Source organism: Gigantopelta aegis, chromosome 14, assembly GCF_016097555.1.
Source record: "Gigantopelta aegis isolate Gae_Host chromosome 14, Gae_host_genome, whole genome shotgun sequence".
In the NCBI taxonomy this organism is placed as follows: domain Eukaryota; kingdom Metazoa; phylum Mollusca; class Gastropoda; order Neomphalida; family Peltospiridae; genus Gigantopelta; species Gigantopelta aegis.
The window spans coordinates 52,415,740-52,437,863 of NC_054712.1; the positions used below are offsets into that span (position 1 = coordinate 52,415,740).

At 35.3% G+C, this 22,124-nt stretch overlaps 1 protein-coding gene across 1 annotated transcript in view; it reads right to left on the minus strand.

Annotated features, from left to right (window-relative positions):
• Positions 1-11,514: 11,514 nt before the first annotated feature.
• Positions 11,515-22,124, minus strand: part of LOC121389336 (putative phosphoenolpyruvate synthase) — a 71,245-nt gene continuing 60,635 nt past the window's right edge. Inside the window, exons 33-40 of the mRNA XM_041520932.1 lie at positions 21,742-21,813; positions 21,302-21,393; positions 18,078-18,156; positions 17,793-17,844; positions 16,482-16,558; positions 15,920-16,022; positions 15,464-15,538; positions 11,515-12,823 (exon numbers count right to left, since the gene is read on the minus strand). Of these exons, the coding sequence (XP_041376866.1) occupies positions 12,744-12,823; positions 15,464-15,538; positions 15,920-16,022; positions 16,482-16,558; positions 17,793-17,844; positions 18,078-18,156; positions 21,302-21,393; positions 21,742-21,813 (630 nt within the window). The 3' untranslated portion in view covers positions 11,515-12,743. The remainder of the gene's footprint in view (positions 12,824-15,463; positions 15,539-15,919; positions 16,023-16,481; positions 16,559-17,792; positions 17,845-18,077; positions 18,157-21,301; positions 21,394-21,741; positions 21,814-22,124) is intronic.

Genomic DNA, 22,124 nt, shown 5'->3' on the forward strand with positions numbered 1-22,124 from the left:
CATTTTTGAAACATTTTGAGGGGAAGTTGTTACCAAATACAGAAATATTACGAAATTGAGGAAAACAAGCAAATAAAATAGGTTTCCATTTTGAATCTTTCGTTTTCAATTTTCGAATCCAGGTAATCTTTAAAGCCTTAATATAATTAAATATATCTATCATACCGAGGCCTCCTTCTTTAACAGGTTTACATACAGTTATTCTTTTTATCCTATCTGGTTTTTGGTTCCATACAAACCTGAATAATATTTTGTTTAATTCACACTGAAACGACTTAGTGGGGTTTGGTAAAGTTAAGAGTAAATAGTTGAGTTTAGATATTAATAAGGCTTTTATTATAGCTATTCTGCCAAGTGGTGTTACAAATCTTCTCATCCATCTATTTATAATCTGTTTAATTTCAAACAGTTTAGAGTTGTAATTAAGTTTAGTTATTTCAGAAATATCAGTACTAAAGATAATTCCAAGTGCTTTAAAAGTTGGAGGATTCCATTTTAGATTTAAATACACCAGATATATTTATCTTGCTGTCATTGAGGAGTTTGAGTGATGGCAGTAATTGTTTTCCAGCGGCATAAAAGTGTGGTCTGTAATACTTACTTTGATGTTGAAAAGGGTAAGGTACATGGGCCTCTGATATACATGGTATTGTACATCTGCCATCACTGCAACACACACACCCCTGACTTTTACAACGAGATATATATATATATATATATATATAATCAAAGCAATCTGTGGACCCTACTTTTTGTATAGTCTCGAAGAACAAATACTTACAATACTTAAGTCATGAACTTTGAAATCACTGTTATACTTTTGTAATAAGAAATGGTGTAAAAAGCCAGATTATCATGTGTTCCAATTGTATTTTTTTTTTACTATGTACTACATAAATGATTAATAAATTCATTGATTATGAACAGTAAATATTACGACTTTCTGTTGTTAATTGATTTCATTCCTAATTACCACTATAGAAATTAATAAAAAATTTATCACAGAATTTAAACAATTTACAAGATCAATTCAGGAAATTCTTGTTCATGGATTTATAATTAAATTTTCTTTGCGTCTATACACTTTACGGCAATCTGATTGGTCCAGAGGTGCTTACTTTTTTTCGTTCATATCTCTATGAACTGAAAAAAATTAAGCCACGCCTACTAACCCCCCGCCTACCACACACCCCCCCCCCCCCCCCCCCCCCCCCCCCCCCCCACTGACTCGCACTACTTTTGTGCAACAAGCCGGATTATTCAGGTAACCATATTTAGATATTTTGAAGAAAATACATGTGAAAGCTACAAAAGCAATTTTTTAAAAATGTATACGATAAATTTATTGAAAATGCTATAGCAGGAAGGAAATGTTTTATTTAACGATGCACTCGACACATTTTATTTACGGGTATATGGCGTCAAATACATGGTTAAGGACCACACAGATATTGAGAGAGGAAACCTGCTGTCGCCACTTCATGAGCTACTCTTTTTCAATTAGCAGCAAGGGATCTTTTATATGCACCATCCCAGACAGGATAGTATATACCACGGCCTTTGTTACACCAGTTGTGGAGCACTGGCTGGAGTGAGAAATAGACCAATGGGTCCACCGACGGGGATCGATCCTAGACCAACAGCACATCAAGTGAACGCTTGCTATAGCAGAGTAGAAATGTAGATCTATACGCATTGATTTAAAAACAAAACAAAAAACCTCTTCGTTAATCATGACCTGAGACTCGGTCGGTGGCCCAAGAAATCATGTAGGAAACCACACACCTGTAACTTACTTGTAATTGATGTTCTACAGCTGTTGGCGCAAATTAAACGGTTCCATCGACAGCATAAATGTTGGGACAAGTTCCCTTCATTCACTTTCATAAAATATAAACTAAACACGAATAGGACAATTCCTTCCAATGTAACAAAATGATCCATAAAAATCCACAGCAGCTAGATGAAATGGTGTCGCTTATCAAAATTACATCATTTACCAAATGACGTCATTAACAAAAAAAATCACCCAATTCAAATGATAGTGAATGAATGTTTGCATTCTTACGCGACATAAGTATCAATGAAGTTTACACAAACAATACTACAGGTGTATTTAAAGCTAAACAAAATAAATTCAGTTATGTATTGTTAAAATATGCATATAAATTTAATTATAAGATTTGACTGCAATTAGTTTTCATACTTACATGAACCAAAAAATAATTGCGGTCAATTCTTAAATGAATCTCAATTTTGCAGTACTTTTGCCAATACTTAGAAAACAAAATAAATGGTTTCAGCTGTTTTTCTTTATTTCAAATTGATAAAATTACCATTTATGTTAGTTGTTAATATTTAATCAGTAAATGTTATTTATTGTTTAAAATTGTAGTAATGTATTAGGAAATGTGAGGGAATGTGAAAATTCCCTCATTCGGCTATTGACAGAAAAAGAGCTACAGAATAGGGATTCCCCTTATTCCAATTATTACGTAATTTCCTGAAGAAAGAGCTTGATCTTTATTTCATACTTTATATTAATAAAATTATTATTCACTGTTCATACAGTGTGTTAAAGTTGTTCTGTGGTTCATAATTGTATGAACATTGAAAATTATCATATTCAATTTATACGTTTTTATTTGTTGGTCCAACTAAAAACATAAATAATTATCACAAAATGGATTCAATTTGATCTTAAATGCTTAAAAATTACTTATTTTACTATGGTATAGAGTTAATGGCTGTTTAAAGATCATTCCAAGTTTCATTTTTAAATGAGAAATATCGACATCATAAAAGTCATATGCATACATGTATGTTGTCATATATATATATATATATATATATATAAACAAACATTTGTGGTATCTACAAGAACTAATTTACAAAATGTTACTAAAGATTTCAGTGGGTTTTTTGCTGGTGAATGAAATTGTTTGGTTTTAATTTTTTATGAGTATGTACATGTAGTTGATTTTCATTCTTGCCTGCCCCACATTTGTGTTTTGTCCGCTTACAGTATTTTTGTCCTTTAGGCATATGATGCTTCATGTGCAGTATTTCCAATGTCCTGAAAATAGATAATAAAACACACACACACACACACACATCTCCATTTTGAAAAAGTAAATTAGAGGAAAATCTAGCATACATTTTGTTATGGCTTTACATGTATCTTCACAATTCTCAAACAAAACTAATAAATACCAGGTACTTTTGATGGAGCCCATTTAATATCATATCTTTGACATTATTGTTAACATTTCAGCAGCAATAAACTATTTGTAAACAAAAACAACAAAATATACTGTAAATCTAGAAAGTTTTGCGAGCTACAAAGTATTGCAAAAACTGCAAGGAAACTCGCAAGCATCATACTTTCTCATTGCAATAGTATAATTATAATATCTGCAAAGTAATAAAAGACAAAAGTATAGGAGTACTTGCAAAAATTTTGCTTTAGTTTGACACCTGTCCTATACACTATTTTCAAAAACGTTACTCGTGGCAATGAGTTACTAAATTCACACATTTCATTTCAACTTATTTTCGTGCTTATATCCAATTAAGGTTCAAGCACGCTGTCTTGGGCACGCATCTCAGCTGTCTTGGCTGTCTGTCTAGGACAGTGGGTTAGTTGTTAGTAAAAGAGGAGAGGGTGTAGTGGCCTTACACCTACCCATTGACCCACTGAGTTGTTAAAACTCACTCTGGGTGAGAACTGGTGTCTGGCTGCGAACCCTGAACCTACCAGCCTTATGTCCAATGGCTTAACCACTACACCACCGAGGCCGGTAAATTCACACAGAAACTGGTGATATGTGCTCATTTAACACATAACACAAGATCTCCATTAATTAACACGTGGCATGAACTTTCACCTCAGTCCACTGTTAAACCAACAAGTTTGTGGATTTTCTGTAATGTAACTCGTTTGAGGTCACGCAATACATTTTACACACAGTTTTGGCCATTGTTGACTACTCACAAAACTTTCATAATGCAATACATACTATACCGTATACATAACGCAATACATACTATACCGTATACATAACACAATACATACTATACCGTATAAATAACGCAATACATACTATACCGTATACATAACGCAATACATACTATACCGTACACAACGCAATACATACTATACCGTATACATAACGCAATACATACTATACCGTACACATAACGCAATACATACTATACCGTATACATAACGCAATACATACTATACCGTATACATAACACAATACATACTATACCGTATACATAACGCAATACATACTATACCGTATACATAACGCAATACATAAACAGTGTACTTCACTTCTACTTATTAAATGCATGTTTGTCTTAGAAATCTTTTCTACTGCAGTATGCTTGTAAAAAACAAAAAACAGGTGTAAAATAAATTTAAACTTCTTTTTCCAACTAAAATGTATTTACAGCCCAAGCCACTTGTAGTTCCAGACAAACCAATTTCAGGTTAACTTATATGTGAGAGATTTCGATTGTAATTTTGTTTCATTGGAAGGTATGGCAGTGGCGACCTGGTCATCACCTAGGAGCAGCCAGTCATATGTTTTTTCAATTAAGATAAAAGGGTAAATCTTGTGAACCTGAAGTGAGATAGGAACACACTTGACCCACCCCAGGGCTTCTAGATTATGGTACCCCACTCCCATGGCTAGTGATATTCAATGTTGGGCTAGTAAATAACTACTACTGCCATCCCTGATGGCTAGTGAAAAACAAAATTGTCAAATATTGCAGTTAAGTCTGTTTTGTAAATATGAATATCCTGATCCCACCTCAACCCCCAGTGTTAGTGTTTTTTAGCTCTATCTCCCTCTTTAGGTGACATATCTGATTATTACTATTATTTAGTCAAAATGTATTAACTTAAAGTAGGGCTAGTGAATTTTTAATCATGGCTAGTAAATTTAAAAATCACCGATCCCATGGCTAGTGGATTATAATAAAATAATTCTAGATGCCCTAGACACACACACACACACACACACACACACACACACACACACACATCCCTGCAGTTGGTGACACCAGAGATGGGGCAATTACTAGAAAAACATTTATTATGATTACGATCACTTAAGAATTGCCTGAGTATGATTACAAGAAATTGTTTTAAATATCTATTACGATTGAGAATACATTGTCCAGTATAATCATGATTGCATTTCCACAAATGTGCACAGGTAGTGAAATGATGTTGCCAACATCAAATAATTCACTTTATTTCACAAACATACTAAGTAAATAAAGACAATAAAAATGTTAACAAAACAGTAACCTAAATCAGCGAACCCTATCACTGCCACATTGAGAAAAACTATCAAATACAATCTACAATTACTTAGATTTTATTGTTTAGATTATCCATTTCCGTACATCCGAAGTGTATCTAGTCATCCTGGTGTTTTTAGTACCACAAAATGAAGTTTTCATATTTTAAAAATGCACATATGCTACTCTGCTAAGTAATGTTCATGGATATGCTCTCTAATTAATTTTTACGGGTATTTTCCATTTTTAACATCGCACTCGTTTGTTTCACTCTTTTGTAAATTTATCTAAATAAGTTACTGGCTTGTATAGATTAAAGGGCCATTCCTGAGTTTGCTGCAATTTTTAACATCTTAAAAACTGCAGCAGAGACTTTTTAACAATTGTAATTACATATCAAATATATTTGTCTGCATACAATAGTAGTGGCTGTATATTAAATGTGTTTCTGATCGTTCTAATATTTGTACTAGGTTAAATTTCATTTTATTTTTTAAAAAAACAAAACATTTCGTACGTACAAAATTATTTGAAGACAACCAGAAACACATTGAATATACAGACACTGATATTCTAAACAAGAAAATATATGTAATATATAAGTTTAATCGTAGAAATATTTTATTAGTCGGAAACATCCTACAATACAGCAAACTCAGGAATGTCCTTTAACCAAACTTGGTGTCCATTTTCAAAAGTTGTAACTTGGGCCTGCAACTTTAAATTGCCTTTACTAAATATTAACATGCATATAATATGTACCTGTATATAAATATAACAAAATATGTCTGTAACACTAATAATCCAAACAAGGGGGAGGGGGGACTGAAGGAAGGAAGACATTTTTTATTTAACGATGCACTCAACATATTTTAATTACAGTTATATAGCGTCTGACAAATGGTTAAGGACCACACAGATAATGGGCGTCTTAGCTGAAACAGGTGGAGATAACTCTATTCCAGATGGCGCGACGATCGACAGGGTCCCAGAAACCTGACTGGCTTTAGGTTATAAGCGACCAACTGAGTGACTTGAAATTACGTATAACTTTGTTTTAACAGTAAAGTAATATTTTAAATATCAGAATGTATTTTGTTGCATTTTTCTTGATGTCTAACTGGGAAAAGTACATAAAAAAAAATTTGGGTGGCAAAGTTGAGTTTTTATGCAGCAAAGTGTACCCATGCACACGTTTTTATACAGTGTCAACACGAACGCATTGTACAAAATAAATATTTATTACCTTTACTGTTAATGTCTATTCCACCATATCTAAGTATATAAAATACTAGACCGCCCTGTGTAGGAACGTCCTGTATAGAGCCGTCATCACTAGATAGATAGATAGATAGAGATAGATAGATAGATAGATAGATAGATAGATAGATAGATATATATATATATATATATATATATTTATTTTTTTTTTTTTTTTATTATTATTTTTTTTTAATACTACACACCCACACGTTATACCATCGACGTCCCAAACTGCGTTCACAAAAAACGAATACGATATTTACAGAAATATTATTCTACATTTTTCAGCTACGATACGTGAAACAAAATAGATTTTAATCATTTAACGTAAAAAAAGCAACAATTTGGATGTAAAATAAATCCATTCTAGTAAACAAAAGTGAAACACCCTACAATAAACAGGAAAAAGTGCGACGTTTCTGACTGCGTTCAGGCGCATGCGTTTGCAAAAAGTATCGTAATGCGCATGTGCAGTTCATTATTTTCCATTTTTAAGACAACTACATGAAAAAATATATGTTTCTTAATTATGCACAGTTGCCGAACATTTAATTTATTCAATTATTTTCAATTCGTTCTGGTCCGGTCCGCGTTTTACCAACACACATCGCTCACACTTGATGTCAATACTGGTAGGCATTACGTCCATACCTGCGCGTAGTTTGTAAAAAAAAAAATTTTTTAATGAATTGATTCTAAATTAACAAGATTTATACACTCAATGGATTATGAATACTATTCACTACAATAGAGGCACAAAAATGTAGCATACCTTTTGCAGATCGAATATAATAATTGAAAACAAATTCTAACAACAGAGGTCCTAAAAATCATAAAAAATAAATTCTTTGGCCTTATTCTGGCACGTGTGAGGTCATGTGACACGCACCGAATGTTAATTCATCTTTTTCCATTTTAAGTCAATTCCTACGAGTCATATGGACCCCATATCGGTAATTTTAAGGAATAAACAAAAACGACTTAGTAAAATTAATGGTTTTAGGGGTTTGTAAAGTTTTGTATTTAGATACTTACTTTTCTCAACTTTATTGTTTATAAAAAATGTTCCTGAACTGTGAAGAAAAACCTTATAAATGAACGACATGCCGATGACAACAAATCGGATGTTGACTGCGTTGACGATATATAAAAACAATCCCGGCTTTTCATATATATTTTATTGATTCTTATCCACAATATATATATATATTCTTTATTATTACTGACTTCCCCCCTCATATCTCAGTACACGTGTAGACAAACATCAATTGGTAACAACTACAGCGTATACTATAGACCGTCCTGTGCAGAACCGTGCTGTGTAGGAATGTCCTCCTGTACAGAGCCGTCATCACTATATATTTTTTTTAATACTCAAACACGCACACGTTAAATATATATATTTTTTTTTTTCGAGTATTATCCAAAATATACATATATTTTCTTTATATACAAAATATATATTTATTCCCTTTACTGTTAATGCGTTTTCCACCATATCTAAGTATATAAAATACTAGACCGCCCTGTGTAGGAACGATACAAAATATTTATTTATTCCCTTTACTGTTAATGTGTTTTCCACCATATCTAAGTATATAAAATAATAGACCGCCCTGTGTAGGAACATCCTGTACAGAGCCGTCATCACTATATATATTTTTTTAATACTATTATCCACAATATACATATATTTTCTTTATTGTTACTGATTCTCGACCCCCCTCCCCCCCCCATATATCTCAGTACACGTATAGACAAACGTCAACTGGTAACGACTGGTAACCGTTCACTGCAGCGTATACTATAGACCGTCCTGTGCAGAACCGTGCTGTATAGGAACGTCCTGTACAGAGCCGATAAGGTTTTGGTCCCTTATGATCGTGGTATAACAAAGAATGACAAAACAATGAAAAAATACAGCTATTGTCCGAGTTTGTTGGACCCTGACGAGTGACGCGCCACCTGTTTTATTATCTCCCCTGTTCTGAGCTAAGACGCCCATTAGAGAGGAAAAACTGCTGCATCCACACCATGGACTACTATTTTCAATTGGCAGCAAGAGATCTTTTATAAACACCATCCCACAGACAAGATAGTACATACCACAGCCTTTGTTAAACCAGTTGTAGAGCACTGGCTGGAACAAGAAATAGCCCATATAAATTTTTTAATTATTTTTATCCTGCAATCACTGTCAACATTCAATTTGATTGATTATAATAAAATCATAAAATACTAGCAGGATGTCAATTGTAACGTGACTTAAACTGACTGACTATTTAGTGGCTTAATTATCAACATAGTACAGTCAAATCCGCTTAATTGCATAGCCCTGGTGCATGTCAAATGTATGCTAATAACCGGTATATTTGATTATCCGATAGTCTATTTTAGATTATAACCAACAGTAAACTTTACAAATGCCTAAAGTTTGTTTTGTTTAACAAGAGCTCTGGAGCACTGGAACATGATGAAAATTGTTTTACATTATACTGCAAATGGCTTGCTTGCATTGACTGATCATACATACAACATTAATGTATAACTCAGGCCCACTACACACCAAAAGCTGGGTCTAGATCTGGGTCTGGGTCTGGCAAGTTGAGTGTAATCGAAAATGAAACACACTGTATCAAATGTGACAAAACACACCAATATCTGTGCTGGCACGAACTACAGATCTGGCAACAGACGACATAGAACATGCAATATATTTTCACACTGCCAATCTGGCAGCTGCAGCCTGTGCGAGCTACATTTTGTTTTTGTTAATTATTAATAGGAAAGATGTTTAACAATCATAAGTAGAATTCTCATAAGTATTGTTGGTGTTTATAGAAGAAAATATATCTAAAGATCTGAACACCGTTAATATATATTGAAAATACGTAACAGTTACAGACGTCAAAATACACCAGACCCAGCTTCAGTGTGTTTTAGGCTTTACTCTACGGTATCACATGCCATGTTATGTTATTACATTTCTCAAGTCTCGTGAAATCTCGTTATTAAATGCAGCAGTTTGGCATCATCAGCTCTTGTGATGTTTTTAAATAACATTCTAAATGTTATTATAGTACAACATTTGTGTATAAACAAATACAAAATAAATATGATTTCTTCTGTAATTGTGATGGATTACAGGATAAACACAATAACAATTCAGTGACATAGGTTATCATCAGATTTATCCTGTTCAGGATGTATGAGGAATTCCACTTGAAGAGCCTTGTGAAGTCTCCCATTTTTACCTGACAAAATTCAGCCAGTGCACCACAACTGGTATATCAAAGGCCGTGGTATGTACTACCCTGTCTTTGGGATGGTGCATATAAAAGATCCCTTGCTGCTAATCGAAAAGAGTAGCCCATGGAGTGGCGACAGCGGGTTACCTCTGTCATATCTGTATGGTCCTTAACCATATGTCCGATCCCATATAACCGTAAATAAAAAGTGTTGAGTGCGTCGTTAAATAAAACATTTTTTCTTTCTTTCATTAATCTGTTAATAGAAATAGGAAAAACTGTCATTGAAATTACAGTTTTAATGACAGTTTGAGGTAACGGATTAGGTTATGGAAATATAAAGTCAAACTTCATTTTGTTTTGTTTAGCAACACCACTAGAGTACATTGATTTATGAACCATCGACTATTGGATGTAAACACTTGGTGATTTTGACATTTAGTTTTAGAGAGGAAGCCAGCTACAATTTTCCATTACTAGCCAAGGATCTTTTAAATGCATCATCCCACAGACAGGATGTTTTGTTTAACGACACCACTAGAGCACATTGATTTATTGATTATCAGCTATTGGATGTCAAACATTTGGTCATTTGTTTACAAGGAAGTCCAAGAGGAAACCCACTACTTTTTCCCCATTAGCAGCAAGGGGTCTTTTATATGAACTTTCTTACACACAGGACAGCACATATCACGGCTTTTGATATACCAGTCGTTGGACACTGGTTATGGCAAGAATAAATATTAAAAGTAAACCAATTATATAAAAAACAGTCTTTTTATATATCACAAAAGGTGACTGGTAGCACTATAAAAAGTAAACCAATGGATTTCTTCGAGTATTAAAAATATGATTGGTAGCACTATTAAATGTAAACTAATGATAAATGCTGATCTGAGTAAAAACAATTCTGATTGTTTGCACTGATTATTCACAGAAAATCAATGGTAAATGCTCAAAAGAAAAACAATAATAAAAGGATATTGGTAACTCAATAAAAAAGTAAACCAATAAATTTCTCAGAGTATTAAAACTATGATTAGTAGCATTAGTAAAAGTACATTCTATTTGCGTGACAAGGGAACATATGAATTGGCCTATTACTCTTATAATGAATCAAGTTAAAATTCATATAAAAATATATAAGTTTTAAAACCATACCAACTCAAATAACTAATTTTTTTTACATTCAGTGTATATAAAAAAGGTGTTTTTTACAAATTATCATCAATTTGCATAGGCTAAATCTTAATTTACAATGCAGGTATGACTACAACTGATGGAACAGCCAACATATAGAACGCACAGTTCTACCTTTAGTCTCGATGTACTGCATTATCGATTACTTTGACAGCATTGCAAGGCTGTTCTAGTATTTTGTCTTCACCTCTGCAGAGGCCTAGCTTCCATATACGCAGGTACACAGCTGCATACCACCTGAGATTACAAATATTTTTTATTATTAAAATATATGATGTAAATGTGTGTATGCATGTATGTGTATGCATTTTATTCCATCGCCGAAAAAGTCTGCGTACCACCTGGAAATCCCCAGCTAGGCCCCTTCTCTGTATTAAAAATGAGATTAATCCATAAAATTTGAAGACAATTTGTAAAGAAACTGTTTTAATTACATAGAAAATTGTATTAAAAAGATATTTTTTGAGTTGGTATGGGTTTAAAACTCAGTAATACATTCTACTATAAAATTTAACATTATTGATTATAGAGTTATATGCCAATTCATCGATTCCTTTTTCACCCAAACGTAGTATTTTAAAATATGATTAGTATTATTAGTAAAAGTAAATTTTGTCTAAAGGTAAATTCTGTTCTGAGTAAGCATATTTCTAAATGGTAGCCCTCATTATTTACAGTAAACAAATGGTAAATGTTAAATGTTAGGGCCATTCAAATATTACGTAATGCACAAAGAGATGCAGGTGCAGATCCAGAGGTTGAGGGGGTTGGGACCCCCTCCCTGCTCAGGACAATAATTTTTTTTTACTTATTTTAATGAATGAATACCGGTAGGCACATTTAATTAGATGCATATGAACCACACACACACACACACAGCAAAAAATTCTGAATCGGTGCCTGGGGTGGGTGAGTGTAGGTCCAAACCTTATGTAGCATTACAGGGAGGGTATGGGTGTACTTAATAGTGTTACGAAATATACTTGTTTTTTTATTACTAAAATGTGGGGTTTTTTTATGTAGGTTTTTTTTCATAAATTCTGTTAAAATTATATTACACCCATAGCATAACATGTTTGTGAATGGGAGTGTGTCTAAAAGCATGACAATATTTGGGGGAGGGTTATGGTTTAGCACTACAGAGCGTTACAGGGGGAACAAGGGTGTCTTAATTTTTATAAATATAGCATTACATAATATTTGAAGTCCTTAAATGATGATAAAAGTCTATCTGATTATTCACAGTAAACCAATGGTAAATGCTAAAAATTAAACAATGACAAAAATATATCTGTAAATAACAAACGTGCTAAAGTAAACTAACGGATTTCTCGGAGTAATGTAAACTAACGGATTTCTCGGAGTAATCTAAACTAACGGATTTCTCGGAGTAATGTAAACTGCTCAATGCACTGTTTCTTTGGCTGCTGGTAACACTGTGTGAATATGCATTGTACATTCTCACACATAACTCACTTTCATTTGTGCCAAGCAATGCAGCACAACTATAGTTCGTCCAAAGAGTTACTTCCCATGACATTTTTTTTTTCTTTTTCTTTTTTCTTCACATTTTTTTTATGAAAGCTTTTCAAGCCTTCTCTAGCCACTTGCATAAATTGAAGGCAAGTTTTTAAACTTGGACTAAGACAACTTGTGACTTTATCACTATTAAAATGGTTGGTCGTGGGGTGATACAAAATGGAGGGTAATCCCTCAGTTGGATTCAGTGTTTTGATTGGTCTGGGATAATTTGTTTATGGTTCCTTTTCTTCCATCCAGTAGCAGCAGCTCACCTGAAAAACACACAAGCTGTTTAATTTTATGAACATTGTCATTAAAAAAAACCCACAGGTTATGAAGAAGAAGAAGTTTGTTTCTGTTTAACGGCACCACTAGAGCACATTGATTTATTAATCATTGGCTATTGGATGTCAAACATACGGTCATTTCGACACAGTCATAGAGATTAAACACGCTACATTTTTTCATTAGTAGCAAGGGATCTTTTATATGCACCATCCCATAGACTGGATACCACATACCACAGCCTTTGATATACCAGTCATGGTGCACTGGCTGGAACGAGAAACAGCCAAATGGGCCCACAGACTGGGATCGATCCCAGATGATGATTAATCAGGCAAGCGCTTTACCACTGAGCTACGTCCCACTCCAGGTAGCATTGAAGGTGGATGTTCAGATGTACGTCTAAAAAACTATTCAAAACAAAGGCACTCATTACCTGCCAAACTTGACTCAAATATTCTACATGTTCAAAAACCAGGATACAGATTATCAAAGCTATCTTAGCACTATGATATCATAAAACCATTGCCAGCTATAACATCACTACAGCACACACCATAGTGACATCATAGCTTATGATGGTTTTACGATTTTCATAGGGCTATGCAGGGCTCGCGCTGTCGGTAGCCAAATTAGCCATTGGCTAATTTTTACAAAAAATGGCTAATAAAATTTGCAAGTGGCTAAAATTTTGGCTAAGCCATTTTCTGTCTTCTGATGTCAACAAACTGTTACATAATCTATCCGACACTCAAACATAATAATAATACCAAATATTCAATTAGTGTAGGCCTAGCGACCAGTAACAAGAAACGATGTCATCCAGAATACAGCGTGGGCCTAATGAAGTTTGCTTATTTTAATAATCACGGTTATTAATTTCAACGGCATGCATTCATCATGTATAAAATCAAAGTCTGTAACTGTTATTTTAACTTTGTAAAGTCTTTGAACCAAAGTAATAAAAACAGACCGACAATGCGTGTCAATTTGAATACACATGCCAGTTCAGGGCCAAAAGACATGAAGGCTATCCAAAGGTCTGAGTTCAGCCAGAGCGAGTGAAAAGAAAACGTTCGCTAGACTGGTTTGTGCACTTCACGTTAAACCAAATGGACACGACAGACACCAATCAAATAGTTCGCGAACGTTAGGAAGAACATTCGTTGGCTGAACTGAGGAAAGCTCTCGGCACAAATACGTCAGGCTTCAGTCAGCTGACACCCACGTGTCAAGAGACATTGTTGTGGACATTAAACAATACGATTACAAAGGAGTAAATCTTGGATGTAAATTTGTAGAAAAACAATAGTCGTTCGCAGCAATGAATACCTAACTGCAGTTTCGGTTATTTCTTTGTTTTTGTTAATTTCGTACCCATGGTAGAGAGCACGCATGCAGATCGCGGGAAATGAACATGCAGTATTTATACAAATTGCAGTTAAACGTACACTGAATAAAATTAGTTTACAATAATCATATTTGTTAGATATAGATTTGTAAGACTATGAGGTGAAATTTAATAAGTTAGCTGGATTTTAAAAAGACCGTAACTTTTGGGGGGGGGGGGGGGGGGGGGGGGGGGGGGGGGGGGGGGGGGGGGGGGGGGGGGGGGGGGGTGGTGGGGGGGGGGGGGGGGGGGGGGGGGGGGGGGGGGGGGGGGGGGGGGGGGGGGGGTGGGGGGGGGGGGGTGGGTGGGGGGGGTGGGGGGGGGGGGGGGGGGGGGGTGGAGGGGGGGGGGGGGGGGGGGGGGGGGGGGGGGGGGGTATTTTTTTTTTAATAAATGGAATATATACGTCAGCATTCTTAGCCTAGGTATTTTACAAGCAGAAATCACAAGCATTTAACACGACGCTGAAATCAACAGCTACAACATGGCGCAAATTATGAAATTGTTAGGGGTGGGGAATTGATGGGTCACTTTAAAAAAAACAAAAAAACAATTCAACCTAACATAAAGATAGCTATTTCAAGAAATAATGAGCTCTATATTAAAAAAAAAAACCTCTCAATTTTTTTATTTGAGGAAAAAAAGGAAGAAAGAAAAAACAACACCCTCCATAAACATTCTCCCACCCACATATTTCTGTATGATTGTTAATTTAATGTCATAGGCCTTAGAAGTGGGGGCAGGTGTACGGGGTGAACCCCCCCCCCCCCCTCCCCAGCTGAAAAATCAAAGTAATATACTAACTTCCCCTAACCCCATTGCTGTCTTTGATTTTGATCAGGTAATACGGTTTTGTTATTCAGATTTATTTCAGTTTGTACACAATTAGCTGAAAAAGATGCATTTTCATATTCATATATAAATACTCTATACAGTACTAGGTAAAACAATTTTGGCTAAAGCATTTTCAATATGGCTAATACAAATTCCATTTGGCTAATATTTTGGCTACAGGTATTTTTGATCCAGGGTGAGCCCTGGCTATGATAGCTTCAAAATTATGGGCCCAGGATACAGATTTTCGAAGCTATTTTAGTGTCATGATATCGTAAAACCATTGTAAGCTATGACATCACTGTGACAGTCATTAGCATATGACAGTTTTATGATATTGTAGCAGTTATACAGTTTCAAAATATGGGTCCTGGGAACTGGATATTTAAAAAAAATGGTTTACCAGATTTGATGTGTCTGGTAGCCATGGCAACATTCACAACACATGGTATCCCATACTCCCTTGCAACCACAGCGCCTGCAAGAACAATCATAGAAATCAATTATAGAAAAATGTCAGAACAGCAACAGTAAAAAGTAATCATGGCACCAAAGAAAAATAGAAATTCTTTGTTTAATGATGCACATAACACATTTAGAAAACGACGGCTATATCTGACCTGCTAGATCATTTGGGGGGAGGGGATATTATTGTTTATTTCGTTGTTTTCAATTAATGCAACATAATGCAGTACAACATTATTTGACTAATAATAACTTCAGATTACATTCTAAGTCGGTAAAATTCATTTTAAAAATCCTATTTATTTGTTAACAAATATTTTATGGAAAATTTCTCTGAATGGATAGGCCTGACCAAACAAATAATTTGACAATGTGTGTTGCCATGACAACTGACCATGTGATATTGTTCCTCCCATTTCTGTGATGAGTCCTCCAATGAGAGGAAAGTATGGAGTCCAGCCAACATCGGTGACCATGACAACCAGGATATCGCCAGCCTAAAATATAGGAAATATCAAAACCCATGAAAAATAAAGTTAAAGTTTGTTTTGGTTAGAAACACCACTAGAGCACATTGATTTATTAATCATCAGCTACTGAATGTCAAACATTTGGTAATTTTGACATATAGTCTTCGACAGGAAACCCACTACATTTTTTCCATTAGTAGCAAGGAATCTTTTACATGCAACATCCCACAGACAAGATAGCACATACCACAAACTTTGATATACCAGTCCCGCACCTGATGAATGTGAAAAGTTTGTTTTGTTTAATGACACCACTAGAGCACATTGATTAATTAATCATCGTCTATTGGATGTCAAACATTTGGTAATTTTGACATATAGTCCTAGGAAACACGCTACATTTTTCCATTAGTAGCAAGGGATCTTTTATATGCACCATCCCACAGACAGGATAGCATCTGATAATTGTGAAGAACAGTGCCTTACCTGGATATTTTCTGCATCGTCAAGGCTTAGAACGACCCTGGCTGTTCCTCTCACTTTCCCAATACTTATAGGAAGACCTATAGAAAACAACACTACAATAAAACTCTGTTGAAGGGACTGAATAATTAATTTTAGAAAGAAAAGAGGAATGAAATATGAAAATGCTTTAAAAATACATAACTAATGATGAACAACAAATTAATTCATTTGTGTTTGTTCATTCGTTCATTCATTCATTCATTCATTCATTTGTTCATTCATTCATTCATTCATTCATTCATTCATCATTCATTCATTTGTTTGTTCATTCATTCATCATTCATTCATATGTTATGATACCCCAGCATGAAAAACATTGGCTTGCCATAACAATTTTTTTCCATTTTCCAAAATTATCAATAACACATTGTAAATGAAAAAGACAATGTCACATATCAATGTAATATACCAAAAAATTAAATCTTCTAAAAGACTAAAACAAATATTATAGTAACACTATGGAATTGGTGTAGGAAGCTCTGGTAAACATCAACTAACATTGCTTCAAACTATCAACACAGAATGAAAAAGATGTAGATCACAGATGCTTATAACAGACCCATAGGAATACTGGTATCTGGAGTGTGTGGACAGTCTCTAGTGGGGGCCAAGCAAGATTTTTATCTTTATATAGCGCAGGGGAAACACATACATTTTCATCCTCAGGCTTAGGGTTTATGGTGGGGGGTGGGGGTGGGCATAAACTCCCTGGATCTAACAGGACTTTATTATCCATATGGTTCAACATAACCGAGTTAATAATAATCATACAAAGCACATGTGTAATAACAAGTGTAATGACATAATTTGGGGAAGTGACGTCATAACATGATGTTGCTTCTCCAGTCCTACCTCAGACTGTGTATTTGAAATATGACGACATTTTGTCGTCTCCTTCTAGTTGTGACTGAAACATTTTGAGTTCGGTCTTGTTATTCGTTAAGAACACAACAATAATAATATGGATAATAAAGAAATTATTACACTCGCGTGTGAGTCGTACTGATTTTATTAAACTCATGTCAGGATTCATGTATTATCCTCACTCTCACTCAGGTAATACAATAATCCTGACACTCATTTTGTAAAATCAATACGACACACAAGCTCGTATAATAATCTCAATGTATAGAACATAAAACATTTTTATTTGATACTGGACTTGAGATTCTGCTGTATTGGCCACTCTGAAGGAAACCCATGAGAATGTTTCCACCTCTGCAGCACAGTGAGGAATACAACTCAAGGGACACCAAACTGATGAAAACAAACCTTTCAACTGAGCGACAGTCTCGAAGATTTGATCATCCTTCAGCTCTGGCAACTGAAACAGCATGAGAAACACATATCAGCTGTTGGGTGTCAAACAAACACTGGATATTACATTAATACTATGTGTGCTATTTATTTATTTATTTATTTTATTTTATTTATTTATTTAATAATTTATTTACTGTAAATCAGGAAGTGTTAGCGAGCATAAAAGTTTAGCAAATTTAGCGAGGTCATACAAGACGCTAATATTACATGACGCTAAATTTAAAGAGACGAACTAACTGGTTGTGGATGACCTTGAAAGGTTTTTGTGAATGTCTTCAACATCTGCTGCGGGTAGATTTTTCTTCTTTTTGAAGCTCTGCAACAAATAAACAAACAACAAATATGGGTGGAACTGTAAAAATTAATGACTGTAATATTTCTCCCACCCTACGCAGTCGGTCTAGGATCGATACCCATCTGTGGGCCTATTGGGCTGTTTCTCATTCCAACCAGTGCACCACGACTGGTATATCAAAGGCCTGGGTATGTGCCATCCTGCCTGTGGGATGATGCATATAAAAAAAAAGATTCCTTGCTACTAATAAAACTCTCCTTTTTCCATTCGGTGGACCAATAAAAAATGTGCCAAATTTCCTTCATTCAAATTGCGCACCTTTTCCCTTTGGCATTAATCCTACAACACATTCCAAATTCCACCCAAACCAACCCTCTGCCTGCTACCGACTCCAGTCGGGCTGCTGCTGCTCTCTTGCACCTGCTAGTGTAGGCAGTCCCTTCTCCCAACCCGTTCCTGCTTGCTCTGAATGTGCACATTAATCCCTATACTATACAATACTAATGAAAAAATGCAGCAGGTTTCCTCTCTAAAACTAAAACGTCAAAGATACCAAATGTTTGACATCCAGCAGCCGATGATTAATAAATCAATGACTGGTGTATCAGATCAACTTACCCCATACATTGGGGCAGGACGTTGCCCAGTTGTAAAGCGTTCGCTTGAAGCATGGTCGGTCTAGGATCAATCCCCATCGGTGGACCCATTGGGCTATTTCTCATTTCAGCCAGTGCTCCACAACTGGTGTAACAAAGGCCGTGGTATGTACCATTCTGTCTGTGGGATGATGCATATAAATGATCCCTTGCTGCTAATCGAAAAGAGTAGCCCATGAAGTGGCAACAGCGGGTTTCCTCTCTTAATATCTGTGTGGTCCTTAACCATATGTCCGACGTCATATAATCGTAATTAAATGTGTTGAGTGTGTCGTTAAATAAAGCATTTTCCTTCCTTCCTTCCGATTCCTATATTGACCATGTATATATATTTACTTACACCAACTGAAATGTATTTATTGACAACTTATTTCTGTCAATGAAAAACAGTGAAGTGGAGAGAGAATATTATGTAACTGCTTATGTCTATTACGCAGTATTTCTACACTAAAACTGTGTTTATCATGTTTATTTCTTATTTTTAAATCACTTTACCCAAGCTTCAACTGAATCAGGAATCGTGATATGTATGGTATCATGAAGTAGATGTATCGTGATCTCATTGATATGTTTTATTACCCATATGGGTAGAAACAAGTGGGGAAGAAGTGGGGAAAGAAAAGTGATCTTTCTCTAGGAAAAAAACATTCTTCCCCTAGATACGTTTTCACGTTATAAACAGTGCTTCGCTATAGGCGGTTAATTGTGTGTAAGAATGGTTTCCATGGTGGAAGTCATGTCAACAACTACTTTACATCATTAGCGATCCGTACGTCACAGCTATGAATGATGCAATGCTGCCTCTTGTTCTCAACTTGCAAACTTATTTTCAGCAACAGTATTATTAAAAAATCTTCCATAAAATGATAAATATTGACAATGGATAATAAATAGAATACCCAACTCGCTACTCGGCAATACCGTTTATCTTGCACTCGTGAATTGACTTGTGCAAGATAAACGGTATTGCCTCGTAGCTCACTGATTATTCTCTAAATGTTTAGCTGCACCACTATTCAGAGTTTGTGCAAGATAAACGGTATTGCCTCGTAGCTCACTGATTATTCTCTAAATGTTTAGCTGCACCACTATTCTGAGTTTGTGCAAGATAAACGGTATTGCCTCGTAGCTCACTGATTATTCTCTAAATGTTTAGCTGCACCACTATTCTGAGTTTGTGCAAGATAAACGGTATTGCCTCGTAGCTCACTGATTATTCTCTAAATGTTTAGCTGCACCACTATTCTGAGTTTGTGCAAGATAAACGGTATTGCCTCGTAGCTCACTGATTATTCTCTAAATGTTTAGCTGCACCACTATTCTGAGTTTGTGCAAGATAAACGGTATTGCCTCGTAGCTCACTGATTATTCTCTAAATGTTTAGCTGCACCACTATTCTGAGTTTGTGCAAGATAAACGGTATTGCCTCGTAGCTCACTGATTATTCTCTAAATGTTTAGCTGCACCACTATTCTGAGTTTGTGCAAGATAAACGGTATTGCCTCGTAGCTCACTGATTATTCTCTAAATGTTTAGCTGCACCACTATTCTGAGTTTGTGCAAGATAAACGGTATTGCCTCGTAGCTCACTGATTATTCTCTAAATGTTTAGCTGCACCACTATTCTGAGTTTGTGCAAGATAAACGGTATTGCCTCGTAGCTCACTGATTATTCTCTAAATGTTTAGCTGCACCACTATTCTGAGTTTGTGCAAGATAAACGGTATTGCCTCGTAGCTCCTGATTATTCTCTAAATGTTTAGCTGCACCACTATTCTGAGTTTGAGCAAGATAAACGGTATTGCCTCGTAGCTCACTGATTATTCTCTAAATGTTTAGCTGCACCACTATTCTGAGTTTCTGCAAGATAAACGGTATTGCCTCGTAGCTCACTGATTATTCTCTAAATGTTTAGCTGCACCACTATTCTGAGTTTGTGCTGTTAGTAACCGATGTGTCTGCCTAACAGAGCTTTTTTAAAGGGACATACCCTAGTTTTTAAACACTAAGGCATATTTTTTACTATTAAAGCCGTTTTTGATAACTGAAATCATATTTCACTAGTTATAGTTTAGATTATCAGTTGCCGTACATTCCAAGTGTTTTTGGTCTTCCTTGTGTTTTTAATATCACAAAATGTATTTATCATATTTTTAAAAATGTACGTGCGTCTGAAAAGTAACAGTTATGGAGTCGAGTTTTAGTCTATTTTTAGAGGGTATTTCGCCATTTCAAAGTAACAGTCTCGTGTTTCACTCAAATGTAACTTTACTCAAATGTGTTATGTTTGTAGATTAAATAAATTTAGTGTTAATTTTCATGGGTTGAAACTAGGGTCTGTCCCTTTAATTACTAAAATTAAATTTACCTCATTACAATCGTATAATAGGAGCACGTTTTCACCAACAGAAATTAATATTTAGAGTTAAATACATTTACCTCATTACAAGCGTATAATAGGAGCACGTTTTCACCAACAGAAATTAATATTTAGAGTTAAATACATTTACCTCATAATAATCTTGGGTGATCTTGTTTGTAAGAGTCGTCCAATTTCATAGTGCGTCATGAAATGAATCAGGTCTGCATCTGGCAGTCTTCCCTGAAATATTAAAGTTAAAGTTAGTTTTGTTTAACGACACAACTAGAGCACATTGATTTATTAATCATCAGCTATTGGATGTCAAACACATGGTAATTTTGACATTTTCTTAGAGGAAACCCGCAACATTTTTACATTAGTAGCAAGGGATTGTTTATATGCACCATCCCGCAGACAGGATACCACATACCATGGTCTTTGATATACCAGTCATGGTGCACTGGCTGGAACGAAAAATGGTCCAATGGGCCCACCAATATGGATCGATCCCAGACCGACCGTTCATCAGGTGAGTGATTTAACACTGGGTTACATCCCGCCTCTTTATGCTTAATAAGAGATACAAACCTCTTGCACCATGAGATTAGCCAGTCGACGATACGCTTTTTTCATGTGGTCATTCATTTTCACCAGCAGAGACTGTAAATAAACAAAGTTTGTTTGGTTTAAAGGAAGGGACAATTAAGGCATTTGGCCTGGTATGCATATTCAACGATATATAATGCACATTATTGTTTAATATCAACAAGTATAATCGTATAGTTAATTAATAAAACGGTTAAATGTGACGGCTATTATATATAACGGGCGCAGCCATTTTGTACCATCTCAGTGAGTACGCCCTCTGACGAGCTGGTGGTTACGTAATACTTAACGTGTAACGTCAGGAATGAGCCGGCTTAGAACTAGAGAAACACAATCTACCTGGTTTTTGCAGGATGATAAATAGT